This window comes from Dreissena polymorpha, chromosome 1, assembly GCF_020536995.1.
Source record: "Dreissena polymorpha isolate Duluth1 chromosome 1, UMN_Dpol_1.0, whole genome shotgun sequence".
NCBI lineage: Eukaryota > Metazoa > Mollusca > Bivalvia > Myida > Dreissenidae > Dreissena > Dreissena polymorpha.
In genome coordinates this window covers 46,417,049-46,443,645 of record NC_068355.1, presented here as the reverse complement: position 1 = coordinate 46,443,645, position 26,597 = coordinate 46,417,049, and the positions used below count along the sequence as shown (strand labels likewise).

Genomic DNA, 26,597 nt, shown 5'->3' with positions numbered 1-26,597 from the left:
AAAATCTTCTGAGCTTGGCCCACAAAACTTGTTTATTATATGTGTATTTCGGCTGCCATTTAAAAAGGGCTTCAAGGAAAAAGGTTTTTCCATAGTGCCATACAAGAGATGAACTGATAGCAAAAATTATAAGCTTGAAGTTGGGAGATTCAGGTTTTTATCGAATGTGATGTCAAATGTTCACCATAAGCGTATATTGATTCTCAACAATGCAGAAGGGGGCCTGTTGTGTCAAAATCGGCCTTTATCGTGGGCCAAAATAAAATGATACCGTTCTGACTGAGGAGTAAATAAGGTCGAGAACTACATTCTATACATAGATGGTGATGTCACTACGTTTTTACCAGTGTGGACACAATGACGGGAACCAGTCATGTTTACATGAATTTATATGCATGTATAAACAGCTAAAACGCATTGAAATTGCACACGATGCATAAACCGAATTCAGTCAGGAGTTTTTTTACTCAACAAAATTTTAAGTCATGCATATTTTCTTGTTTTCCATGCGTATTTTATGCAAATACGTATCTTATCTGGCCCTCTGGTGTGAATGTTAAGTATAGGTGTAGAGTTGAAAATTTAAGAATAGGTGTAGAGTTGGCAATGTTACGCATAGGTTTAGAGTTGGGAATGTTCAGTATAGTTGTAGAGTTGGGAATGTTCAGTATAGGGGTAGAGTTGGGAATTTTCAGTATAGGTAAAGATTTGGGAATGTTAAGTACAGTTGAAGAGTTGTCAATGTTAAGTTTAGTTGTAGAGTTGGGAATGTTCAGTATAGTTGTAGAGTTGGGAATGTTCAGTATAGGGGTAGAGTTGGGAATTTTCAGTATAGGTAAAGAGTTGGGAATGTTAAGTACAGGTAAAGAGTTGTCAATGTTAAGTATAGGTGGAGATTTTGGACTGTTAAGTATAGGTGTAGAGTTGGGAATGTTCAGTATAGGGGGAGACTTGGGAATTTTCAGTTTAGAGGTAGAGTCGAGAATGTTCAGTATAGGTGTTGAGTTGGGAATGTTCAGTATAGGTGTAGAGTTGGGAATGTTAAGTATAGGTCTAGAGAGTTGTTTATGTTCAGTAAAGGGGTAGAGTTGGGAATGTTCAGTATAGGTGTAACGTTGGAAATGTTCAGTATTAGTGTAGAGTTGGGAATGTTAAGTATAGGTGTAGAATTGGTAGTGTTCAGTATAGGGGTAGAGTTGGGAATTTAAGCATAGGTGTAGAGTTGGGAATGTTAAGTAAAGGAGTAAAGTTGGTATTGTTAAGTATAGGTGTAGAGTTGGGAATGTTTAAGTATAGGAGAAGAGTTGGTAATGTTCAGTTTAGAGTAAAGTTGGTAATGTTGAGTACAGGTGTAGAGTTGGTAATGTTAAGTATAGGAGTAGAGTTGGTAATGTTAAGTATAGGTGTAGAGTTGGGAATGTTAAGTATAGGTGAAGAGTTGGGAATGTTTAGTATAGGTGTAGAGTTGGTAATGTTAAGTATAGGTGTAGAGTTGGGAATGTTAAGTATAGGTGAAGAATTAGGAATGTTAAGTATAGGTGTAGAGTTGGGAATGTTAAGTATAGGTGAAGAATAGGGAATGTTAAGTATAGGTGTAGAGTTGGGAATATTAAGTATAGGTGAAGAGTTGGGAATTTTAAGTGAAGGTGTAGAGTTGGAAATGTTAAGTATAGGTGTAGAGTTGGGAATGTTCCGTACAAGTGAAGAGTTGGGAATGTTCAGTGCACATATAAGCAAATATGTAACAGACAGCATGAATACCTGATAGATAATATTTTTTGCTAAAAAGAAAAACATTAAATATCTTCTTCTATTATATGAAAATAATGTCCATTTAAAATTGGACTCTTTTTAGTTTATGAAATGCTGTTCTACAAACATCTAACAGTACATTGAAATTATTTTATCTACCCAAAACTTATCACCTGTCCATTGCAGATAACAGAGACTGTATGCGTGTCTGCATCATTTGTAGCATCCCTTTTAACAGAAAAAAATACAAAACCTTCAATTATAATTCAAAATAACAATTCACACAGGTGTTTTTACATGTAGATGTAATATCAAGATTTCTGACACTTGTTCCAAGACCATTTTGCATCTATAATGATGTATATTACTGTCACAAGGATTAAGCATAATGAAGTATTGATAGCACCTGTCACAGGTACCTGTCAACTTCGAACAGGCACAGGCATCTGTTTTCATTTATTGCCAAATCAAATAAATGTAAACAAGAGCTGTCTCCATCAGAAGACATATGCCCCCCCAAAAAACGCTTTTTCGAAACCTTCACGCAGATTTCGAAACCTAAACGCGGACCCTAAGTTCAAAGTCAAGGGGGTCAAAATTTGTGTGCGTATGGAAAGGCCTTGTCCATATACACATGCATACCAAATATGAAGGTTACATCTGAAGCGACAAAGAAGTTATGAGCATTTTTCGAGCGGGTCGCAAATTTTTTATGATTTAAGGGCCGTAACTCAGTGGGTAAATTTGGCTAATTATCAAACTTAACCTAGATTTTATTGCCTTACACATTTTCATGAAGTTTGGTGAAGATCTGATAACAATTGCTTGAGTTATTGAGCGGAAACGAGAAAACATTTTTTTTACAACGATTCAAGGGCCATAACTCAAGAGTGCCTGGGTAAATTTGGCCGATTATCGAATTTGACCTATATGTTATTGCCTCACACACTTCCATGAAGTTTGGTGAAGATCCGTTGACAATTGCTTGACTTATTGAGCGGAAACTAATTCAGACGGACTAACATTGCAATTTGAATATGCCCCCAGAACCTATGTCAATATAGAAATTAGAAAAAAAGTCCACGGTAAGTTACTCCTATTTTCCTTCAAACGTAAATCTTCTCAAAATGCAAAACAAATAGATTTTGCATACAACATCACAACAGAAGCACGTGTTTACCTTCCAATGTTTCCACTCCAGTCGCTTGAGACAACAGGTCTTCATGGTGAGCAACAATCTGAAAATGTGTAAACAAATTAAAAACTAAAATAGTCATAATTCTAGTACATTAGGGTCATGATGGCCTTAAAGCCTAAACCTATGTTCACTGGCACAACCTATTGAAGATATGACCTGATACTTAGAAGGCACAAACTCAGTAAGAACAATAGGATAGACTTCAATGAACAGGAAATTCCTATAAGGCAAGGATGAGCTTGTGTTAATTTTCCCTCATATCCAACACAGACTCTTTATGGCTCAATTCCTTTTTTGACCTTTAAGTGTGACCTCGATCTTTGAGGTTATAAGCCATGTTATACATGTGACACTAGGTCTCCTAATGATAGCCATTCATTGTTAGTTGTCTTAAAATTGAATGATAAACTTAAAGCCCGAACAAGCTGTTTTATAGCCTTTACACATAAGTGTGACCTTGACCTTTGAAGTAAGGAGACATGTTGTGCACACTAAATCCAGTGTCCTTATGGTTGATATTAGAGGTAAGTTTGCATAAAATTGCATGAAGAATGACAAAGTTACAGTCTGAATAAGCTGTTTTATGGCAAAATCTGATCTTTGAAATGTGACATTGACATTTGAGGTAGTGAGACAAGTTTTACAAGAAACTGCTGGCTTCTGATGGATTCAGCAGTGTTATTTCACAATCCATCAATACATAACGAAGACAGGAATTCCCAAGCTGTTTTATGACCAAATTTGAATTTTGACAAGTATAAGTGACTGTGACCTTTGAAGAAGTAAGGAAACAGTAATAAGTCTTTATTAGTGGTAACATTTTTAAAGAGTTTAGCGGGTGACCCTGTTTTTCAATGCACATGACCAATATTCTAAATAAACATTTTGACAACCGGTAAGTTTCATCTAGATTGAGTCATAATTGTAGTGTAAACAAGCTATTTTTTTAAAGTTGATCTAGTTACCTAGTTTTTGGTCACAGGTGATCCAGATCCATATTTAGCCAAGAAAATTTCCAAATAACCAAGATTACGTCATGAATAAAGCTTCTGAAGTGGTAACAATTTTTTTTCAAGATTCAACTAATTAAAGACAAACATGGCATAGTTTTAAACTCAACCTAGATATTGTTCAGATAACTCTGACCAAGTTTCATTAAAGGGATCTTTTGACGTTTTGGTAAATTGACAAAATTGAAAAAAGTTGATTCAGATTCACAAATTTTCATTTTAGTTATGATATTTGTGAGGAAACAGTAATACTGAACATTTACCATGGTCTAATATAGCCATTATATGCATCTTTTAACGATTTAAAAACCTGAAAATTATAAAGCGTTGCAACGCGAGACGATTGAATAATTTGGAGAGTTCTGTTGTCGTTTAATTTAGTGAAACTACGAAGATTGCTTATATAAAGTATAAAATACGTCTCTCATACATACTTGGCAGAATGGCCGAGCGGTCTAATTGGTTTTTTCTCCAGGACTCCGGGGTTCACTGGTTCGAGCCCTGCTGCGGGCTACTTTTTTTCCCTTTTTTAAATTTTATTCTTTATTTTTCACTGGAGCTTTTTAGATCCAATGTTTACATTTTTCAATATAAAGCATTTAATGACAAACTGTAAAACATGCCAAAACCTGTGAAAAGGCCCCTTTAAGTTTGAGTGACATAATTGTGGCCCCTAGAGTGATAACAAGGTTTTCTAAGATTTGACCTGGTGACTTAGTGTTTGGATGCACCTGAACTAGATATGGCAAAAATATTGCTTAGATCAATATTTCGACCAAGTTTCATCAAGACTGAAAGAAAAATACAGCCTATAGAGAGGTAACGAGCTAAATTAGGACACTAAAAAGGCAAACAGTGATTAAAAGCACTAACTGTGCTGAACAGTACTTTGGATATGTTACTACCCCTGACCAAATTTAGGCAGCAAATTCAAGGGGCAAGCAGAATTTTACCTCTCTTCTGCACAAACCTGAGAGTGTATCTCCTTGTCCAACAGCCCAATTCCCTCTGCAAGCTTTGCTAGCTGGTCTGTGATGGCGCCTCTCTGTATTGCTTGATTTGCGTGAGACTTGACATCAAACGCTTCTTTTAAAAACTTAGAGAAAATTTCTGAAAGATATTTGTTACAGTAACTTAAAAATGTCTTAACTTGATTTAAAACAATAATAGTTTTTATAGCAAACCAGCATATTAACAGTATGTTGAAGCAAGATATTTACTGAGCAATTTATCACTGTATTGCTGTTTAATATTTGTCATTTAGTTGCTGTTTAATATTTATAATTTAATTATATACAGCAAGATGATATATTTTTATGTTTGAGTGTCTACCAGTCATATTCAAAAGAAATGTCAACATTAAATAACCATACATAAAGATTTATCCGAAAATATTTTATCCGAACATATTTAAAGCATAACTTTTTATCGCTTTCAGATATTGTAAACAAATCTTAAAAAGGATAACAATTGCATCTTATAATGCAACATCAATACATTAATCATTGTTGGCTTGTTGCATTCCATTGTTTACTTACCGTCGTTTTCTATGATTGAAAGTATACCGTCTTCCATGTTTACACTTCCGGGTACACGTTCGCACGTTCAATATCATTTGTAAACATATCCGTTCGAACCATTTGGTAATGGAGAAGATACATTAGTTATTATCCTGTTTATTTTTTATGTCAGTGTTTATCTGTGAATACTATAAGGACATATTATCGTGTAAAACATAAAATATATAATTAGTAACATTATTTCATTATCTCAACATGGTCATTAAAATTAAATTTTCATATGATTGATTTTAATATATTAGCCTACTGTTTTCTTCACACTAGGCAGTGAAGAACACCAAGCATAATATATCCTGTACATTGTTATACATTTGGTTGTAGACAAAAGTAAGATTATAATATGTAAACACAATCCCAAACAAACTTGATATAACTGAATAAACTGTTAAAGACAGAAAAATGGCAAGCAATGAAGACACTGATATCTTTAATTGGAAAAGACCTTTAGAGCTTTTTAGTGAAAAAGAAGTTGTGAAAGTTTGTGCACCTATGGTACGATATTCAAAGTGAGTAATTCATAACCTTATAAGTGTCACTAATTTTTATCCCCACACTCCGAAAAGTAAAAGTTTATATGCATTATACTTCTGGCTGTCTCCAAGATAGTTAATTTAAAAATTTATTATCCCCACGCTTTTTGAAAAAAAGGTGGGGATATTGTGGTTATCTCCGCCGTCCGTCCGTCCGTCCGTCTGTCCGTCCGTCCGTCTGTCTGTCCGTCCGTCCTGGCCACTATCTCCTCCTACACTAAAAGCACTAGAACCTTGAAACTTACACACATGGTAGCTATGAGCATATGTGCGACCCTGCACTATTTGGAATTTTGATCTGACCCCTGGGTCAAAAGTTATAGCGGTTGGGATTGGGCCGCGTCAGAAATTATCACTCATTTTTTTAGGTTATTTTACATTTACTTCTTTATTTCTACACCGATTTACTTCAAATTGATACTGGACCTCTCTTATGACAATACGGTTAATCTCAACCATGCATGGCCCCATTCCCAACCCTGGGGCGCCCCGCCCACATAGGCCACACCCACCAAAAATTTCCATTTACTATAATTTTTTCATTTCTACACGGATTCACTTCAAATTGATACTGAACTTTTGTTATGACATTAGGGTCAATCTCAACTATGCATGGCCCCAATCCCAACCCTGGGGCGCCCGCCCACATAGGCCACACCCACCAAAAAATTCCATTTACTATAAAAAATTTTTAGGTTATTTTACATTAACTTCTTCATTTCTACACTGATTCACTTCAAATTGATACTGAACCTCTCTTATGACAAAACGGTCAAACTCAACTATGCATGGCCCCGTTGCCAACCCTGGGGCGCCACGCCCACATAGACCACACCCGCCCAAAATTGCCTTTTACTATAATTTCTTCATTAATACACTGATTCACTTCAAATTGATACTGAACCTCTCTTATGACAATACGGTCAATCTCAACTATGCATGGCCCTATTACCAACCCTGGGGCACCCCGCCCACATAGGCCACACCCTCCCAAAATTGCCTTTTACTATAACTTCTTTATTTTTACACCCATTCACTTCTAATTGATACTGAACTTCTCTTATGACAATACAGTCAATCTCAACTATGCATGGCCCCATGATCAACCCTGGGGCGCCCTTGGGTCAAACATGCGGCGTGGGGATACGCGTCGGCCTCTGCCGCGCCATTTCTAGTTAATCATAAATTGATACCCTATGTAAAGGAAATAAGTTATGTGATATTTTAAAGCTGTGATATTAATTGATTTATAAAAACGTAAAGTATGGAGTGTAAGTGTGATTAGCAATTTTCCTTATGGACGTGTAATTAAGAAAAGTGTTGAATTACAATAAAACTGTATGCATATAACCAGGGACCTATACTAATATAGGTCCCTGATATAACATGATGAATCCATCGATCATGTACATATTCTGGTATTCAAATTTGCATATGCACAAACATAATACATAGATTTCCATGTTTATACATAATGGGGGCTGTATGGATAAAAAGGGTGTTAAAATTGAAATAGATGCCTGTGATTAAGAAAAAATATCAGTGTTGTTAACTGAAATAATCTGTATTGATAATGATTTTATTTTAAAAACAAACAAACAGTTATTGAAATGCTAATTTAGGTTGGCAGGCTAATTTAGGACATTATTGGAATTGGAATTAGGCACCAGTTTAGATCAAAAGTATTTGTAACAATATCCTGCACGTGCAATTTGGACTACTGCAGACTGCCATTTCGCATGCTGGTGCGCCAGTATGGTTGTGACCTCGCCTTCACTCCTATGATCATCGCCAACTCTTTTGTGGCGTCATTGAAAGCACGGGACAGTGAGTTTACCACATGCAGAGGTAACCATTTGCGTTCATTCAATAACACAATCTGACCAAGTTTAGAACAGTGACATGATTGCAAACATAATAATGTTTGTAATTATGTCACTCTTCTAAACTTGGTCAGATTGTTTTTATAGTTATACACATTATTGTAACTGCTTTCATAAAGGGGTAATTTGCTTAAACCTTTCCCACTCAAGCAAAGTGAAAATGACTATGTGCAAACAGCATAAAACCAGAACAGTCTGCAAGTAACTCACAGTCTGTTCAAGTTTTATGCTGTTTGCTGCTCATCAGTATGTAAGGGTTGGAGCTCAAACATTTAAAACTTGGATCTAGAAAGAAAGGCCTGTAATAAAATTAAACTTTCTGAGGGATTACAAATGCTTGAAAATATGTATCTAAGCGGTAAAGGGTTAAAAAGCGGTGGTTGTTGTACACTTAGTAACAATGTTGACCTTGCACCTCAGCGTAGCGGTTGTGAGTTGCATCAATAGCGGAGCATCAGGATGACCCTTTTCAAAAATGCTCAAAGTAATTCAACCTTTGAAGAAGTCTCCATATATCTATGGCATTGCACACAATTAAGCTTACATTATGTTATGTGTGTTACTTATCTTTCAGAGGATCGTCCCTTGATAGTCCAGTTTGCTGCTCACAATGATGTTGACTTTGGGAATGCTGCAGGAATTGTATCACCGTATGTACTTTGTATTGTGAATAGAAATACCAATACAAATCAGTCTTTTTTGGCGTTAATTGAATTTTAAGTTTAAAAGAAGTATTTTCTAAAGGACAATCTGGTCTATGGGGAAAGTGTTGTCCTAACATGCAGCATTTTTACAATGTTAAATATCTTACAATAACATAACCTTTTGAGTGTTGGCAAATTTTGTTCAGTTATATTTTTCAGCAAAACTTTTAAATAAGCATTCATTAAGTGTAACTTTGCAGCTTATAAGCCAAAAATTGACCTTACACTACTACTTGTGAACTCTAATAGCAAAATTCACATGATTGAATTGTGTCCTATATTTATACTGTTTTGTTTGAACCTGTATTTCACGAGGAAGTTGACTTACAAAACAGTAATTTAGTATTAAGGTATTCTGCTAATCCTTTACCCAGATTCCAGTTAAAAAAACTGAGGTATTATTTTTACAGAACTTTTAATAAAATACATAGGATTTCAGTGTTAAAGGGGCCTTTTCACAGATTTTGGCATTTTAAAACTTATTCATTAAATGCTTTATATTGATAAATGTAAACATTGGATCGTAAAAGCTCCAGTAAAAAATCAAGAATAAAATTTAAAAAAGGAAAAGAACATTGCCCGGAGCAGGTTTCGAACCAGTGACCCCTGGAGTCCTGCGAGTGTCCTGAAGTAAAAACGCTTTAGCCTACTGAGCTATTCCGCCGAGTACACATTCTTGACGTATTTTATACCTTATATAAGCAATCTTCGTAGTTTCACAAAATTTAACGACAAAAACAGAACTCTCCAAATTATTCAATCGTTTCGCGTTGCAACGCTTTATAATTTTTAGGTTTTAAAATCGTCAAAAGATGCGTATACTGGCTATATTAGAGCATTGTAAATGTTCAGTATTACTGTTTCCTCACAAATATCATAACTAAAACGAAAATTCGCGAATCTGAAAGAACTTTTTTCAATTTTGTCAATTTACCAAAGCGTGAAAAGATCCCTTTAACATTTGTTTTGTGGTCTTGCAATTTTAATCCAACATATGAATATGAACGAGGAATATTATATACAATTAACCAACAACATTTATACAATACTATCAAATAATTATTTTTTTCTTCAATGAAATTTATCATTAACAAGTTAACGCTCATACCGACACTTTTACTTGTATTTGTAACGGATCCAAAATTGATCCATAATTGAGTCTGTGTGTCATTTGAACAAATTTACACCGGCCAATAGGGATATGCTATCAGTGTAAATGTCTAGTTAACATGAAATTTTTTCTGGTGTGCAATTGAAAAATCAAACTCTTCTATCATTTATTTTCTGGTACTACTTCTTCTACACTTGTATTCTAGTTTTTATTCATTAAAGTTTTTTTGGTTTTGAAAATATGTTATAAGATCATATATACTCGCTTAAATATATTCTTGCATATAGGCCATTGACAGGTAACAGTTGGCAAGCTATACAAGTTGTATATTTTTGATACATTTATTATAGGTATGCAGATGGTGTTGATCTCAATTGTGGCTGTCCACAAAGGTTGGTTTATATCTGGAATAATGGCAAGTGGTTGAAATTTTTATACAAAATTTATCTATCTCTGTTTACTGCCAACTGCTCTTTCGAGTATTACAGGCAGATATGGACACTTGAGAAGCAGTATCTTTGGAAAGCACTATCCAAGTTCACAATCTTATCATTTTTTAAATTACAAAGATATTATTATTAAATGAGAACCATTTATTAAATAAGGATTTAGTACACTGTAAGGACTACCTGTTTCTAGTGAGTATTTGGGAGAGGTAACTGACTAACGGCTCCCATTGGTCGTCAGAAGGGTCATGAAGTACTGGCTCTTACCAGAAAATAGACATGACAGTTTACTGCGCTCCATCAAAAACAAAGTTTTTTAAGGGTCATTTTAGCTTTGTACCCATTTTTTAAGATAATGTCTTTAAAAAGTACAGGGAAAAAATACATACTTCATTTTTATCACTGCACTAAGGATATGAAATCGCATTTCATTCTCATTTTGTTCCTTTTTTTTGTTGACCTATGTATGGTTATGACTTACAGAGCAAGCAACTTTGATGTCTGTACCTTACAATAAATACATGAGAGCTTTGCATGCTTTATAAAATTGATAAAAGTTTACAAATGTACTGGTGTATGTAATGTATATTAAACAAAATACAAACTTGTATAATTGCAGATGGGCAATGGCCGATGGTTATGGTGCATGTCTGATCAAGAAACCAGCCCTGGTAAGGGACATGGTGCTGCAGGCAAGGAACAGAGTGGACCGTTTGGATTTCACGGTGTCCATAAAGATCCGGATCCATGATGACATCAGGTGAGACAGGAAGAATAAATTTGGCAGAATTAGGAGGTGTGTAGAAATACAATGTTGTTAATAAATTATATTGAATTTATGTTGGTTGGTGTGTGTTTCCATGTAACTGAGTTGAATATTTTGTGTATGTTTATGTTTTAATGTATGTTCTTTTAACATTTGCGTGCCAGAAAAGTGAAATTGTATACATCAGTTATAATATGTAATTGTTTTTGTACTAATTTCAGAATTGTGTTAAGTAATCCGAACTTGCATGAAATGTAAAGGAATCATGATAATATTGTTATAATATAGACAGGGAGGAAATATTAACAATGTTTACTTGTCCATGTTCATTGGAAATTTCTGCTTGCCTGCAAGCAACAGGCACTTACACATATCTGAAAGAAAAATAATGTTGTTGTTGTTTCTATTCCTTTATGATATATGATTTAGGATATATATATATTTTTTTTAAATTAACCCTTTCCCACTCAGAACCAAAGTGAAAATGGCTATGTGCAAACAGCATAAAACCAGAATAGCCTGTGAGTAACTCGCAGTCTATTCAGGTTTTATGCTGTTTGCTGCTCATCAGTATCTAAGGGTTGGAAATGAACCCTTTTAGACTTAAATAGTGTAAGAAAAGTCTTTAATTAAATTTAAATTTCGAAGTGACTACAAATGTGTCAAAATACGTATCTAAGGGGTAAAGGGTTAAATACAAATTGTTTTATCAAATAATGCAATCGTTACCAGGGAGACAGTTGAGTATTGCCGTACTATGGAGGCTGCAGGAGTTTCTTGGATTGCAGTGCATGGACGGACGAAAGAGCAAAGAAACCAGCCCGTGAACCTGGAAGCTGTGAAACTCATTCGAGAGAATCTCAGTATACCTGTGGTCGCTAATGGAGACATCAAGTCAATGGAGGATGTTAATAGTGTTTCTACTTTCACGGGTGTTCAAGGTATGAGAAGTGTAGTTTTAAACACATAAATAGTGTAGTTCTGAATTAGCTTTATAATTTGTTATTGTTCATGAACCTAACAGAGTATTAACACATTTGGGCACACATAGTTATTAAAATTAGTCAGTACTGTTTCACAATTCCCACGTGAAGTTGTGGAGAGCTATAATAATTTAAAATCTCATGTTCAGTACAATTCGCCTATGTGTGCAATAAACAATGACTGACCTGTCCTGCAAGTCACTCTTGTTTGCTTGTTGTTGAAGGTTGTTGTTGTATTTCACCATAAGATATTTATCTGACCTACTTACCATATGCGGCCAGCCTAGCTGCTGACCAGCCTTGGCATGTGGGCAGTCTGGACAGGGGCTACAATGTCCACTTATGAGACAACAAAACCTTGCATGACTTTATAGTGGACAGCTTACCTCTCACCAATCATCACCATTGGGCAGGCTTATCTCGAGATATGCTGGCTGCAGTGCATATGGCATAAGACCCATTTTCGCATGACATGGCTCATATTATGTTCTTATGTACTTGTAAATCTTTACATACCAGTGCTTGTATTTGTACGTTACCCACATACTGTGCAGGTGTGATGAGTGCTAGAGGCATGCTGCAGAACCCAGCCATGTTCACAGGCTTGGAGAATACTCCATTACAGTGCATGGAGGACTGGGTAAGACAATCAGGCTTACTATTATTGGAGACAACAGTATTAATCGAAATTTCATTCTAATTTACTTGTAATTCATTAATTTTAGAGCATGATATTACACCAATAGTCATATATTTTAACACTCTATAAAATATAGTTTTATGTATACCGTAAATTTGCGGCCATAAGTCGACCTAAAAACGCTCCTAAAATTGACTTTAAAAGTCAACTCGACTTATGGATGAGGTACTAAATAAAAATAAAAAAACATATTTCTGTGCCGTTTTTTTTTTAAAGTAATAAATCTCCGAAGCGGAGGAATGATGACTGTTTACGGTAAGGCCGACTCGTCTTTTACTTAAATGTCCGCCGATAACAAAATACTCATGTTTACATTGGTTTTTGAATTCATTAATCTTCGTAATAAGTCCAAATAAAAACATGTAAAACTAACTACGAAAATATTAAACATTTGTGACATAAAGTAAAGTGGCGAAAATTATACATAGCAATTTGTCTATCGATACATCGTCCGTTGTCTGCTAAGAACAATAGAAAATCGACTGCTGACACTTGTACCCATTTAAAGTTAATCCGTGTAAATACAAACTGTCAACAGGTGCAGGTGTCTTTATGCCACCAATTATCGCTTCTCGGCCTTTGACTAAAATCAAAGTGTAAAGTGTAGTGTTGGCATCCTTTCAATCATTTGTCTTTATTGCGTTACGCCTAAAATAGTTATCCGTTAATGATATGCACAACAGTTCTGCTACAAACTACTTCTGACCAATCAAAAAAATTACTCGATCGTTGGATACGCCTTTAACCAATCGCTATTGTTCAACTTCACATGGTATATTTTTTGATTGGATGAAGGTGTGGTTTCGTTGATTTATTCACAAAACTGTCCCACAATTAATGCATAATCGTTTCGTAAATAAATAGATCTTATCTGAGTGAAGATTTCATTCATTGTTTGATTATAATAATATTACGCACTCACCTGGATTATTAAAAAGTGTAATTGGACATATTAAATACACAATTACTTTCGATTATCTGCTAAGTATTATTAGATAAGACGGTTTCCAGAATGCAGAAAATTTTCCTCGGGTATCTCGTGATTTACGAATATAGCGAGCGATGCGAGTGTTGGTAAATTCACGTGTTTCACGCATAATGGCAAAAGCGTTGTTGATTATTTGAGAGCAAGTTACAATTATTTTGACCATATAATGAATTTCTGCGTTCAAGATTTTACAGAATTTTCACATCAATAGCACTAACATTTGAATACAAAAACATCTGCTCATAATATAAACGCTGAAAGTTATTACATTAAATGGGATAATAATTTTAATTTGTGAAATATATATTAAGTTCGAAATAATGAATGATATGTTATTATGATTTTGAACAATAAAATATATTTTTCGTGATAATTAGTAATTGAAACGTTGAATGTATCGTTTAAAATATATTCTTATAATTAATATCCCAAAAAATGTCAACTGCCGGTACAAAAGCCCTCAGAACCATGACTTAAACTTCACTTAATCATGTCCGAGATATTGAGGAAATTTACCCCCCGACTTATGGCAGAGTCAAGGCAAAAAACCAAGTTTTTCTAGCCACATTATACCCCTCGACTTATGGCCGAGGTAGACTTATGGCCGCGAATGTACGGTAATATAATGTTATATTTCCTATAATCATAAATGAGGGTTTTGTTCATGAACTGCAGAAAGAACATTTTTACATGTATTTATAACTGTATAAGAATTGAGGCGTTTTGTTAGTGCGGAGAATTGCATACCTGGTATATTGACATGTGTTACAAAATTGTTTATTTAGGTTTATTTGTCTGGGATAAATTACTTTTCAGTTGCTATGATTCTATTTGAACCTGTTTTATATCATCTATTGGTCATCTGATGTTTGCTTTAATAATAAATGTATACCATCTTAATCTATCCTTTTTATAATTAGCTAAAGCAAAATGCCAGGGGTACCCACCCTCTTCCATTTGTATGCCTTGACTTAATAAAATATGCTTCCCTTTCATTTTTGTAATAGACCATTAAAATATGTCATGGAAGGAATCTAAAAGAATGATTGAATATAAGTACTGAATTAAAAAAAATCTAAATCACTAACAATGTCCAAATTTAAACATCGGACACTCTGTTCATTTTCAGCCCCCCACCTCCATTTTTTCTGGCTAAACCCCTACTTCAATGATCTTAATGTCATTTTGAATGCACGATGCCTTTAATGAGCTTGTAACATTATTTTTCTGTGAAATCAAAGATGAACATGAATTTTTCCATTTAGTTGATAATGTTGTACTTAATGTTATTATAGGTTGCCATAGCATTGCAGTATGGGACCCCATTTTCCATATTTCACCATCACCTTATGTACATGTGCGAGCGAATCATGTCAAAGGCAGAACGACGTATCTTCAACAGCCTTCCAAGCACAGCTGCAGTACTGGACTATCTACGAGAGAACTACACTGGCCAGCTGGACCATGGGTGATGTGGGTGTGCATGTGTCTAGGCCAGAAGTAGATTTTCGGACCAAGTGATATTCAGTTTGCGAAGTTAATTAAACATCAATGGCAGAGTGTGACATGAAGAATGTTTCACGATATGCCTACAACACACATTAATTTCATACCACTTCTCTGCAACAGTTTTTATTCTTGGAAACATAATTGGATTGTTTGCATCACAGTTTCCATATAAATTTGCAAAGAATAGAAACATGTAGAAAAGTAAGATAACAATAAAATATGAACAGATATATAAAGCTCATGTATCAAAATGAACAATATAAAATTGAATTAGGTAAAATAGTCCCAGATCTCACAGAACAACACATCCTGTTCAATTTGAAGACTTTGTACAAAGCATTTGTCACAATTGGATAGATAAGAGCAACAGATGTCCCCACCATGGATTAGTCGTATACTGCTAACATACTGATTTTCATTTTATAGGATGGAGTGTCAAGCTCACTGTTGTAACCTATGGCAAAATAGGTCATCCAGCACTGAAGTATTTTTAGCTTGCCTGAGCACAACTTGCATATTGTGACTTTTGTGAACACTTTTTATCTGTCATTCATCCTCCATTATCATAATTTACCTTGTGAACAGGCTAGAGGCCTCAGTTTTTTTTTACCAATCTTCATGAAACTTGGTTAGAATATGTGTCCCAAAATATCTGGACTGAGTTTTTAACCAGTGGAAAAAAAACTAGGTCACTAGGTAAAAGTTAAGAAAAAGATTGTGAACCCTCTAAAAAACACACTTTTTTGGTCAATCACCATGAAACATGCTCAGAATATTTGTTCTAATGAAACTTAAGCCGAGTATTGAAATGGTTAATCTTCTCTTATATGGCTACATTGAAACCTCGTGAACACTCAAGGAAGTCACTTTATGCCCAATCATCATGAAACTTGTTCAGAACATTTTGTTGGCATAATTTTGTGGCCAAGTTCAAAAATGGTTCAGGTTCTTTGAAAACGTCTTTCCTTATAGGGCTATAGTAAAACTGTGTGAATACTCTTTAGGTCTCCATGAAATGTTTGTTTTTAATTATATCTTTCCAGAGATTGAAAATTGTTCCTGTCCATTCAAAATCATATCCACTAGGAGATGGAGCAGCTTTCTTTTTATGGCTATAGTAAAACATTGTGAAACTTATCAAACACCTGACCCTATTGTTTGTAGAGATTTTAAAAGTAATTCAATATACATGTCTACATAAATCTTGTTGCCCTTAGGCATTGCCAGTTTTTACCCTAGTACAATTAAAGCATGATTCAAGCAAACTTGGTAGAGCCAATTATTAATTATCACAAACAAAATACCTTACCTATAGGCCTTGCGGTTTCATAGAATTTAAGTTTTTACTAGCTACATTTAGTGAAAACGAGTAACCCCCAGGGCCTAGCAAATTGGCCCCAGGCGCATTATTTGAACAAACTTTGTATTGGATCACCACACAAATTTACACAACAAATATCAAACCCCTGTACCTTTTGGTTTCATAGATTTTCAAGTTTTTTTTACTAGGTATACACGTCTATATAAATCATGGCGAATCCAGTTTGATCCAAGGGTATGATTTGAAAAAACTTGGTAGAGGACCACTAAACAATATACATGTACACACCAACTATTAAAGCCCTTATCCTTGTGGTTTTAGAGACTTTTGAAGTTTTCATTTTTAAGTCTTTTTTAAGCTCCAGTATGCAATGGACTGTAACGATTTTAACAACTTTGAAAGAGGGTCATCAAAGGATCATTCCTGTGAAATTTTGTTAAAACAGGTTATGGGGTAAAGGAGGAGGTTCTTAGAAAAAAGTTCACTCAGGCACTGACTGACATATGACCTTAGCTCAGATGAGCTAATAAGGCAACAAGGAGCATTGGCAGGAATATAGAAGCAGCTGTTCACAGCCCTGTATGTGGCTTTAGTAAAAAACTTGTGACCACTCTAGAAGTCAAAATTTGTGCCCAATCATAATGAAACTTGCTCAGAACATTTGTTGTTATGATGTCCGAGTCGAGTTTAAAAATGGTTGCCTTATTTTGAAAGCGGTTCTGGGGGCTGAATTGCACGTTGCCTTATATAGCTATAGTGAAGAATAACCATGAGCTTGGAAAAGTTTACTTCCTTTAGGTCTGAGGTGAGTGCAGATTAGGCCATTGGCCCTCTTGTTATATTTGACAAGTGTCATGCACTGGTATTACACATTTCAAAACATTTTGATGTAAAAGGTCAAAGAATAACCAAGCATACCAAATTGAAAGCACACTCGTCTTGGATTGCACATTACTTTGGAAAAACCTACTATCTCTTTTTTCCACCCAAAGCAAAATGCATGGAAAGTAAATGCATTAAAATGACAAAAGTTATTATTTTATAAGTATTTTTATGGGTCAGTTTTTTTCGTCCAATCAGATAATCAGGATTTTTGCAAAGGCTTACTAGTGCTAGGATATGTCCTTAAGCAGTCAATGTTGCATGCCAAAAAAGAGTTACTTCCTGTAATTAATTAAGTCTGAAGCATAACTTGTATTAGGCAAGCCATTTTTCTCAATTTAAAATAAGTGTTAAATTTAAGTTAGCTCAAATAAACACAACATGTATGTAAAACATGTATGCCACTACCCCAAACGTGCATGACTTTAATGAAGTCAATGCCTAACAATTTTTTAATAAGCCTACACAGAAAATCAATATATGGTTAAAAAAACAATTATACATTTGCCAACAAAGAAAATCAATATATGGTTACATGTGGATTAATTTTGCTTGTGAACACCCTGTCAAAGAAATAAATTTTCATTCTTGAACTTATTATGCACCCGGTAGGGTGGCATATAGCAGGTGAACTGTCCGTCTGTGCGTCCGTCTGAAAACTTTAACTTTGGCCATAACTTTTGCAATATTGAAGATAGCAACTGTATATTTGGCATGCATGTGTATCTCGTGAAGCTGCACATTTTGAGTGGTGAAAGGTCAATCATCCTTCAAGGTCAAGTCATAAATTACAAGCCAAGGGAAGTAATAAGCTTTAAAAGGGAGATAATTTCTAAACCTGCAAAATGATGTATTGAAATTTTATTTCAAAACGGCGCAATAGGGGGCATTGTGTTTCTGACAAACACATTCCTTGTTTTATTGCTGCCAGTATCATAGTCTTCTCAATAATTATGAAATTCAGTGTCCAGTGTTCAGATGGTGTTTTGTCACCGAAATACTTAACACTGCTTTTCTGTATTTCAAGCACTGCAAATAATTATAACGGACATGCAGGGAAAGTATCAAAAAGGGCTAAGAAAACAACAAACAACCAATCCAATTGTGGCACGCTTTGTGAAAGGCGCTTTAAATGTTTATTGAAATAAAGAAATAAAAGAATTTGCAGTTTTATACATATATTGGAATAAATACCAATCTCAGTTGAAATCACATTTGCAGATCTTCAACACAATAAAATCCTGACTGAATCGAAAATTATATTGGCTTTAAATTGTCAATTAATAATATATAGTGAAGAGCTGGTCATGTATCAATGACAACTGACTTAGCTAAAATAAATAGAACAATATAAACATTATAATTGCTCAGACAAATTTGAAGTTTTAATAGAATAGGTGCTGGTAAGTGACCTATATTCGTTCTTATAGACGCGTTGCAACTCCTTCATTTTGCCAATAATGCATGTGCGTCAACCGGAATGAATACCGAATTAAACCAAAGTACAACTTGAAAATAGTCTTCTTCTTACTGAAAATCCCCTTGAATTGCATTATGCCAATTGAAGGCATTTCCAACAGCAAGTTTTAAGAGTGAAAACGAAAGCTTCAAATATTGTTGTTCCTTATTTGTTAAACAATTGCCATTGTTCATGTCTTATGCAACAGAAATAAACAGCACTTTCCAATAATCGTGAAATTTTAACTTGCACAAATAACAACACGTTTCTGAGGTTTGTTAATCAGGCTTCCACAATAGTAAAAGAAGGGAAAATGTGTTATTTTATTTTCCATCACCAATATTTTTTTGAAGCCATCAAAAAGCAAGCAATTTTAAAATGTTACCTAAATAGTTTTACTTTTGAAACAATAAGGAAATATGTTGTAATACTAGCAAAGACTCTTAAGCAGTTGTTCAAACCTCTTCACAATCAGTGTCAATGGGTTAACAATTATATACATTAGTCTTAGTAAAATGCAATGTTTTGGGAATCCGCGCTGCATAAATATTTGAACAACATTCTTGGAAAAGCGGGCTTAACATGTGAGTAAAGTGTTGTTCTAGATCACCTTCACAGGCTAATCTGGGCTGATACTTTCCGCCAAGACTGGACTTTCATCAAGTGAAACTTCCTTTACACACAAAAAAGCAGAAAGGGTATTCCCTGATTAGACTGCATAGGCGACTCTTGTGAGATACTTTATGACATGCAATAATCCCGGTTTTCCTGGAGCGGCACTCGTGTGTATTCATCATAAGTACAGAAAAACCAAACAAGTAAGTAAACAGGTATAGTTCTCTTGACAACAAGCAGAATATAAGCATTTAAAGACTGCAAAAATCCCTCACTGATTAAGAGAGTAATTTTTAAATAAAATTAGCACAAAATCATAACAATACTGCAAGAAAATCACACTGAGCACAACAAACATGCTGACAGCCAGCATGGCCATACAACTGCCTGACACTTCAATATGAAGCTGTTAGTACGAAAACACATACCCCATGAAGGCATTTGGCTATACATAAACCATTTAAAAAGACTAAACAATACTGGGGGAGGTCCCATAAGATTGTGCATGTTTATTTCATGAAAACAGAAATGAAGTGAATTCAACATGGGTCAAATGACAGATTCAAATCAGGAATACACAGAAATACATGAACATTTACTGGTATTATAATAGTGACTGGTTACAGGTATATGATAATGAAAAAAAAAAGTATTGTAATGGAATTTGCGTATTATTGCAAAGTTTGTATTTTGTGTGTGTAAATACATTATTTTACTGATTCTGTTCTTTGTACATAATCTTTAACCTGAATAAACTATTAAAAAATTTACGAAAAAGTGATCATGTCACGTTTATACACAAGGTGTGCATCATATTAGTAAATATTCAATGGTCCAATCATTATCAGTTAGGGAAAATCATTACAGGTATGTATAACTCAATTGGCAATATTAAAAGGATATTGCCCTTAAACTGTTTACATTAAAAAATAATTTAGGAACCAAAATAAATACATATAATACCCAAATGGCCAATAATTGTTTTATACATCATATGGCATTAATTAAAGACATGCATTTGGATAACTTCAACATGAATTTTAGAAATATGCAAAAACATTTTCGTATGGTCTTAAAATTAAAGAAAACATATCCCCAATATTGCAACTGCAAATATCTATATTTGATTAAAAAATACACAAAATTACCAATTCTTCTTTCAAAACATAAAAACAAGCATATCAAATGAACACATTTGTGATTAGCTAATTGTTTAATGAACCATGAATTGCTATACATATGAACCAGTCAAAACAATGAATGCAACAACAGTTGTGCAATGCATGAGGAAAAAATATTGAAAACACATGTACCAAGTATGTGTTTGTCAAATTTCTTATTTCACATGTACATGTTGTACGGGTATATTGAGCATGAAAACCATTACAGGTCTTAGTTTTAATATACTTGAAATTTTCCAGAAAGGTATGTTTTTGTTGCCATACAAAGTGTATCAATTCAGCATGTTTCAAATTTTGTTATATGATAATTGTTAACTATTTAAAAAAAAATATGTTTTTATTAAAAGAATCCTTGGTGTTCTTCAATATCTGTGCTTAAACAAATAATGTTGTCTTCAGTCAAGTGACATGACCATCTTTTTAACTTTTTAATCCATTAAGAAAACCTATTACATGTAATTCCATAATAATGTTTTGTTTACCAATTCACGAAAAATAAGCATGAGAAAGGAGCTCAACAAAAGGGAAAATAATGTACACACGAACTTGTCAGGACCAGGTCAAAGAGGTGACCCATATCAAGCAGTATAATTTTAAGGCATAATAAAAAACATAACATCACAGACTCTTTGGTGGTAGACGTAACATTGCACATAACCACTACCTCTGTACAGCCATTCAATTACACAGGACACTTTTTGAGGATTGAGCATCAAAATGATGTATCTGCTCAGTATTTCTTTAATCAGATACAATACTTTTACACTCAATTGGACTTCATTATTTCACCCTTGACACAACCAAGCCTATTATTATTGATTGAAAATTATTCAGTGCATCATATTAATGTAGCATAAAAGAAAACTGTTGCACATGTTTTGAACAAGTGAGGATATAAAGCTTTCTTGAAGTTTTTTTTAATGGATTTTTTCTATGCCAAAACCTATGCAAAGCCTAAATTTGGATTTTAAGTCCTGTAACATGGGTGAAAACCATGGAATCTTTAAAACATACGCCTATACTTATATACAGACCATTTGAACTACGATTCATTCAAACAAAAGGTTTCATAATAAATACAGAATGCAAACTTGAAAAGTAGTTGTCTAAACTACTAATTAGCGAATAGTTTTTTTGAATTGACAGTGATTTTGCCATAAAACAAAAGTACACTTCAAACAAATATTACGAAATGACAGTACACTTGTTTTTAAAACTTGGTTTGAATACAAATACATGAAATCATCTACCAAAGATGCATCTATGTACAATGCATTACCAATATTTTTGTCTCTTTTTTTTATTTAATAATTATGATGTATTGATCAACTGTGAATATCAGAATAAGCAGGACAATTGTGTCTTGTTCTGAGAAAACTGGGCTTAATTCATGTGCGTAAAATGTCGTCCCAGATTAGCCTGTGCAGTCCGCACAGGCTAATCAGGGACGACACTTTCCGCTTTAATGGTATTTTTAGTTTCAAGCAAGTCCCTCCTTACCGAAAATCAAGTTTATGCGAAAAGTGTCGTCCCTGACTGCACAGGCTAATCTGGGACAACACTTTATGCACATGCATTATGACCAGCTTTCACAGATTAAGACACAATTATATTTGCAGAATGGTTGATAAAGTTTCAGAACAATCCAAAACATCCTCTTTATATAATGCACCCTCTTTACATTTCCTTTAAACTGTTTCAACTGGTAGCTTATTTCTAATGTATATATTTCAGTCATTAGAAACAAACACCTGAAAAGAACAACAAGAAATATTTGCACTATGACAGGACTTCAAGGCTTTCTAGCTTTAACTTGCATTTTAAATATATAAAACCTGCAATTTTTACTGTTGCAGCCATTTTAGTAGATCCATTCACACATTTTTTAATGTAACTTTGAAAGCATTATACATTTTGAAAAAAAGCAATGGCATTTTTTTTTCAATTGAACATATGAAATAAGTCTAACAGCAAAATTGGCTATTATAAATATAACTGCTTGCAACACATACCCAATAACTGAAATTCATATACATGACTTTATACATGTAGCAATATTAATATGATAAATAGTAAATAGAAACATCAACCATGTGATTACAGAGGAGATGGCACGACCAGAGCTTGATTAGAGTAATAATTGATCATTAAACATGATAGTGAACTTTGCTACCAGAAATAAAACAAGCACAATAGCATTTTCGCAGACAGTGAATGCAACACATCATTATTTAACTATGCTTTTTACAAACTGATATGCAATATTTAAAAGAGTGTTACATTGATAGTTTTCGAGGAAATTCTTATTTACATTGGTTTTTAAGTCAAATGTTTTATACTGATTTATAAACTACTACTATGATGATTTTACATTGAATTGCATTTTTCATATTTTAAAATTACATTATTCAACGTTTACACATCAGACAAAGTATCAAACCAACATTTGCACACATTCACACTACATGTATCTACTTGCATTGTTTTGTTCTATAGCTAATTTCCAAGTAGTTTAAATTGCTTAATGACCATGAAAGACTTGTAGTGTTTTTGTATTTCTCAGCAACAAAATGGAACATTTCCTTAGTTCTTCAAGTATTTTTTGTTGAAGGAACAATTTTCACAGTGCTGGTGGCCATAACCGTATCTTGAGCAGCTACTGTTTTTGTCACAGGCACCATGGTCGCAAAATTACTGGAGACGGATAAAAGTCCTGCTTCTCCACCCGTTCCAGACTCAATTGGCTGCCTGGTAAATGGTGTGCCTAACGTTGTGAATGTGGGTAGGTTTGGCATTGGTGGTATTGTATAGTAGCATATTGGGTTACCAGCCACAAGGAACTGTGAATTTGTCATTATTGCTTCCGATAGCATCTGAGACTGGCCAGTAGATTGAGCAACATTTTCTATTACACCATTGCTGGGTGGAACAGCGTCTACAATTGACGAACTGCACTTAGTGTCCAGAGAGTCAGTCACTGATGTCGCGGACTGACTTTCTCGTAAATCGTTGCTTCTTCCCTGGACCAACTGAGGGTTGCACTTGGCAGCAAACAGTTGCCACCGTTTGACCAGCTCCTCATTGAAGGAGCCCGTGCTCCCACCTTTGGAGGAGGGCCCTCTCTCGGACACAGAGAATATCGGGTAGTTGTCACCAGGCACCTGTATGGACATGAATGAGGCAGGCAGGGGTGGGGGGTTGGGGATGCTGGTCAAGTTGAGGGGGCTCAGAATGGGCGGGCCCATGGCATTTGCAGAGAGGAGGAGGGAGGGGGAGATTGTGTAGCCCTTTGACTTCAGGAACTCCTCCATCTCTGTCTGGTGGCGCTGCTGCAGCTCCTCTCGCTCCTTTGATTGTCTGAAATACAAATGTCAACATATGAGCCCCGTTCTGAGAAATCGATTAATTCATGTGCACAAAGTATTGTCCCAGATTAGCCTGTGCTGTCAGCCTAAACTTGATTTTCTCTAAGAAGAGACTTCATTTACATGAAAAACAAGAGATGTGTTTGTCAGAAGCACAATGCCCCCTACTGCGCTGCTTTGATACGTGTTTTTTTACCTTTGACCTTGAATGATGACCTTGACCTTTCACCACTCAAAATGTGCAGCTCCATGAGATACACATGCATGCCAAATATCAAGTTGCTATGTGAAAGGACATAGAAGTTATGAGCATTTTTCAAAACCTATATGCGAAACCTAAACGCAAAAGTGTGACAGAATGATGGATAGACGGACAGTCCGATCACTATATGCCCTCCTTTGGGGGAATAAAAACTATATGATTAGCTCAGAAAATTCTGTCTCTGATTAGCCTGGGCAGATTGTAAAAGCTAATCTGGGACCATACTTTATGCACATGCATTAAACCCTGTTTGTTTAAGAGCAAGGCTCATATGTTCAGTTTTTGTTCATAAGCTTTTTTCCCCATTTTCTTCAGCATTCCAACCTGAATAATGGAGATCAGTTCACCTTCACAAACTTTTCCTCGATAAGCTGGTCTACCAGTTCTATGTGCAGTAACTGACAAATGACCAACTCAAAATGAGGTAGGGGAAGAAAGGCTGTAGAAATGTTCATGGTCAATACCCACACGTTATTTAGCTGGGCTGGGAATAAAACCTGCCATGCTCAATTTTGTAGTCCAGCGCTCGTACAAACTGAGCTAGCGCACCCTGTTGTGTTTTCATATATAGCAAGCATTGCCATGCTGACGTTCAATTTGTTCATACAAAACATATACCCAACCGCTATGATAACTGTATAAAAGACACATTTTTATCTGAGTGAAAAGATTGCATTGAGAAAATAACATCATATGTAGATGCATGTCCCCACTGTTTGTTGTGATGCTATTTCGCATTTTTCCTAAAAATGTCTCCTTAAAAACTTAAAAGCATATATAAATGTCTTGAAAGCTGTACCTGATAAAAATGTGTTCATAGTCTGGGTCTCGGGAAAGTTTTAACAGCTCCTGCTGCTGGCTTTCACTGTCCTGTAAATATAGCATGATCATAAGCAAAATGGTTGGTAAAAGAAATCAAAGAATGTATGTGAACCATGCAAAGGACAAACAGTGAAACACTATAAATTTTGATCAATGAAGAATCTTATTAATTCCAAAACAAATGAGCTCTCTTTAAAAACATGTTATTTATAAACAAATAATAATTTACAAAGAACATAACAATCTGAAAAACAAGAATATCAGTGAAACTGATGGATGTTCCCTGATGATGCGCTTTGTCAATCTATGTGTAAATAACCACCTAAAAAAATATATTATTAGCCTTGGTGACCTTGACCCCAGTGACCTCAAACCTCATCAAATGCAAGGTACCTACATGGCGAATATGAAAGAGATCGGTAAAGAATTGAAGGTGCTGTGAGAAACTATTACAAAAGTGTGACGGAAAAATATATTATTAGCTTTGGTGACCTTGACCCCAGTGACCTCAAACCTCATCAAAAGGTAGAGGTCCATGCAAGGTACCTACATGCCAAATAAGAAAAAGATCAGTAAAGTATTGAAGCTGCTTTGAGAAACTGTAACAAAATTGTGATGAAAAAATATATTATAAGCCTTGGTGACCTTGACCCCAGTGACCTCAAACCTCATCAAAAGGTAGAGGTCCATGCAAGGTACCTACATGCCAAATATGAAAGAGATTGGAAAAGTATTGAAGGTTCTATGAGAAACTGTAACAAAAGTGTGACAGAAAAATATATTATTAGCCTCGGTGACCTTGACCCTATTGACCTCATCAAAAGTGTGACTGAAGGACGGAAGTAAGGAACTTTAAACTAGCAACTACATGCTATTATTAGCCCTGGTGACCTTGACCCCAGTGACCTCAAACCTCATCAAAAGGTAGAGGTTTATGCAAGGTGCCTACATGCCAAATATGAAAGAGATCGGTAAAGAATTGAAGGTGCTATGAGAAACTGTAACAAAAGTGTGAAGGAAAAATATATTATTAGCCTCAGTGACCTTGACCCCAGTGACATCAAACCTCATCAAATGCAATGTACCTACATGGCGAATATGAAAGAGATCGGTAAAGAATTGAAGGTGCTGTGAGAAACTGTAACAAAAGTGTGACGCAAAAAAATATTATTATCCTTGATGACCTTGACCCCAGTGACCATAAACCTCATCAAAAGGTAGAGGTCCATGCAAGGTACCTACATGCCAAATAGGAAAGAGATCAGTAAAGTATTGAAGCTGCTTTGAGAAACTGTAACAAAATTGTGACGGAAAAATATATTATAAGCCTTGGTGACCTTGACCCCAGTGATCTCAAATCTCATCAAAAGGTAGAGGTCCATGCAAGGTACCTACATGCGAAATATGAAAGAAATTGGAAAAGTATTGAAGGTTCTATGAGAAACTGTAACAAAAGTGTGACGGAAGGACGGAAGTACGGAACTTCAAACTGGCAACTATATGCTCCCTGAAAATTGTCGGGGAGCATAA

At 35.0% G+C, this 26,597-nt stretch overlaps 3 protein-coding genes across 11 annotated transcripts in view; 1 reads left to right on the top strand and 2 right to left on the bottom strand.

Moving 5' to 3' along the window:
• The window catches only part of LOC127865083 (conserved oligomeric Golgi complex subunit 5-like), a 35,550-nt gene extending 29,896 nt beyond the window's left edge, over positions 1–5,654 (bottom strand). The window contains exons 1-4 of the mRNA XM_052404976.1: positions 5,499–5,654; positions 4,931–5,070; positions 2,933–2,990; positions 1,926–1,980 (exon numbers count right to left, since the gene is read on the bottom strand). Of these exons, the coding sequence (XP_052260936.1) occupies positions 1,926–1,980; positions 2,933–2,990; positions 4,931–5,070; positions 5,499–5,535 (290 nt within the window). The 5' untranslated portion in view covers positions 5,536–5,654. The remainder of the gene's footprint in view (positions 1–1,925; positions 1,981–2,932; positions 2,991–4,930; positions 5,071–5,498) is intronic.
• LOC127865101 (tRNA-dihydrouridine(20a/20b) synthase [NAD(P)+]-like) lies at positions 5,493–18,885 on the top strand. Of its 3 annotated transcripts, none has more exons than XM_052405000.1 (9): positions 5,493–5,603; positions 5,862–6,046; positions 7,797–7,918; positions 8,528–8,603; positions 10,119–10,160; positions 10,834–10,974; positions 11,713–11,921; positions 12,518–12,603; positions 14,947–18,885. In XM_052405000.1, the coding sequence occupies exons 2-9, from the start codon at positions 5,940–5,942 to the stop codon at positions 15,121–15,123; spliced, it is 960 nt and encodes a 319-aa protein (XP_052260960.1). In that variant the 5' UTR covers positions 5,493–5,603; positions 5,862–5,939; the 3' UTR covers positions 15,124–18,885. The 3 variants fall into 3 exon arrangements, with proteins under 3 accessions (XP_052260960.1, XP_052260961.1, XP_052260959.1); XM_052405001.1 differs by having other exon boundaries at positions 5,568–5,623; XM_052404999.1 differs by lacking the exon at positions 5,493–5,603 and having other exon boundaries at positions 5,806–6,046.
• LOC127865071 (serine/threonine-protein kinase WNK1-like) overlaps positions 18,461–26,597 on the bottom strand; it is a 78,567-nt gene continuing 70,430 nt past the window's right edge. For all 7 annotated transcript variants that reach the window (XM_052404947.1, XM_052404942.1, XM_052404948.1 and 4 more), the window contains 2 exons: positions 25,045–25,115; positions 18,461–23,975 (listed from right to left, as the gene is read on the bottom strand). In XM_052404947.1, the coding sequence (XP_052260907.1) occupies positions 23,210–23,975; positions 25,045–25,115 (837 nt within the window). In that variant the 3' untranslated portion in view covers positions 18,461–23,209. The remainder of the gene's footprint in view (positions 23,976–25,044; positions 25,116–26,597) is intronic.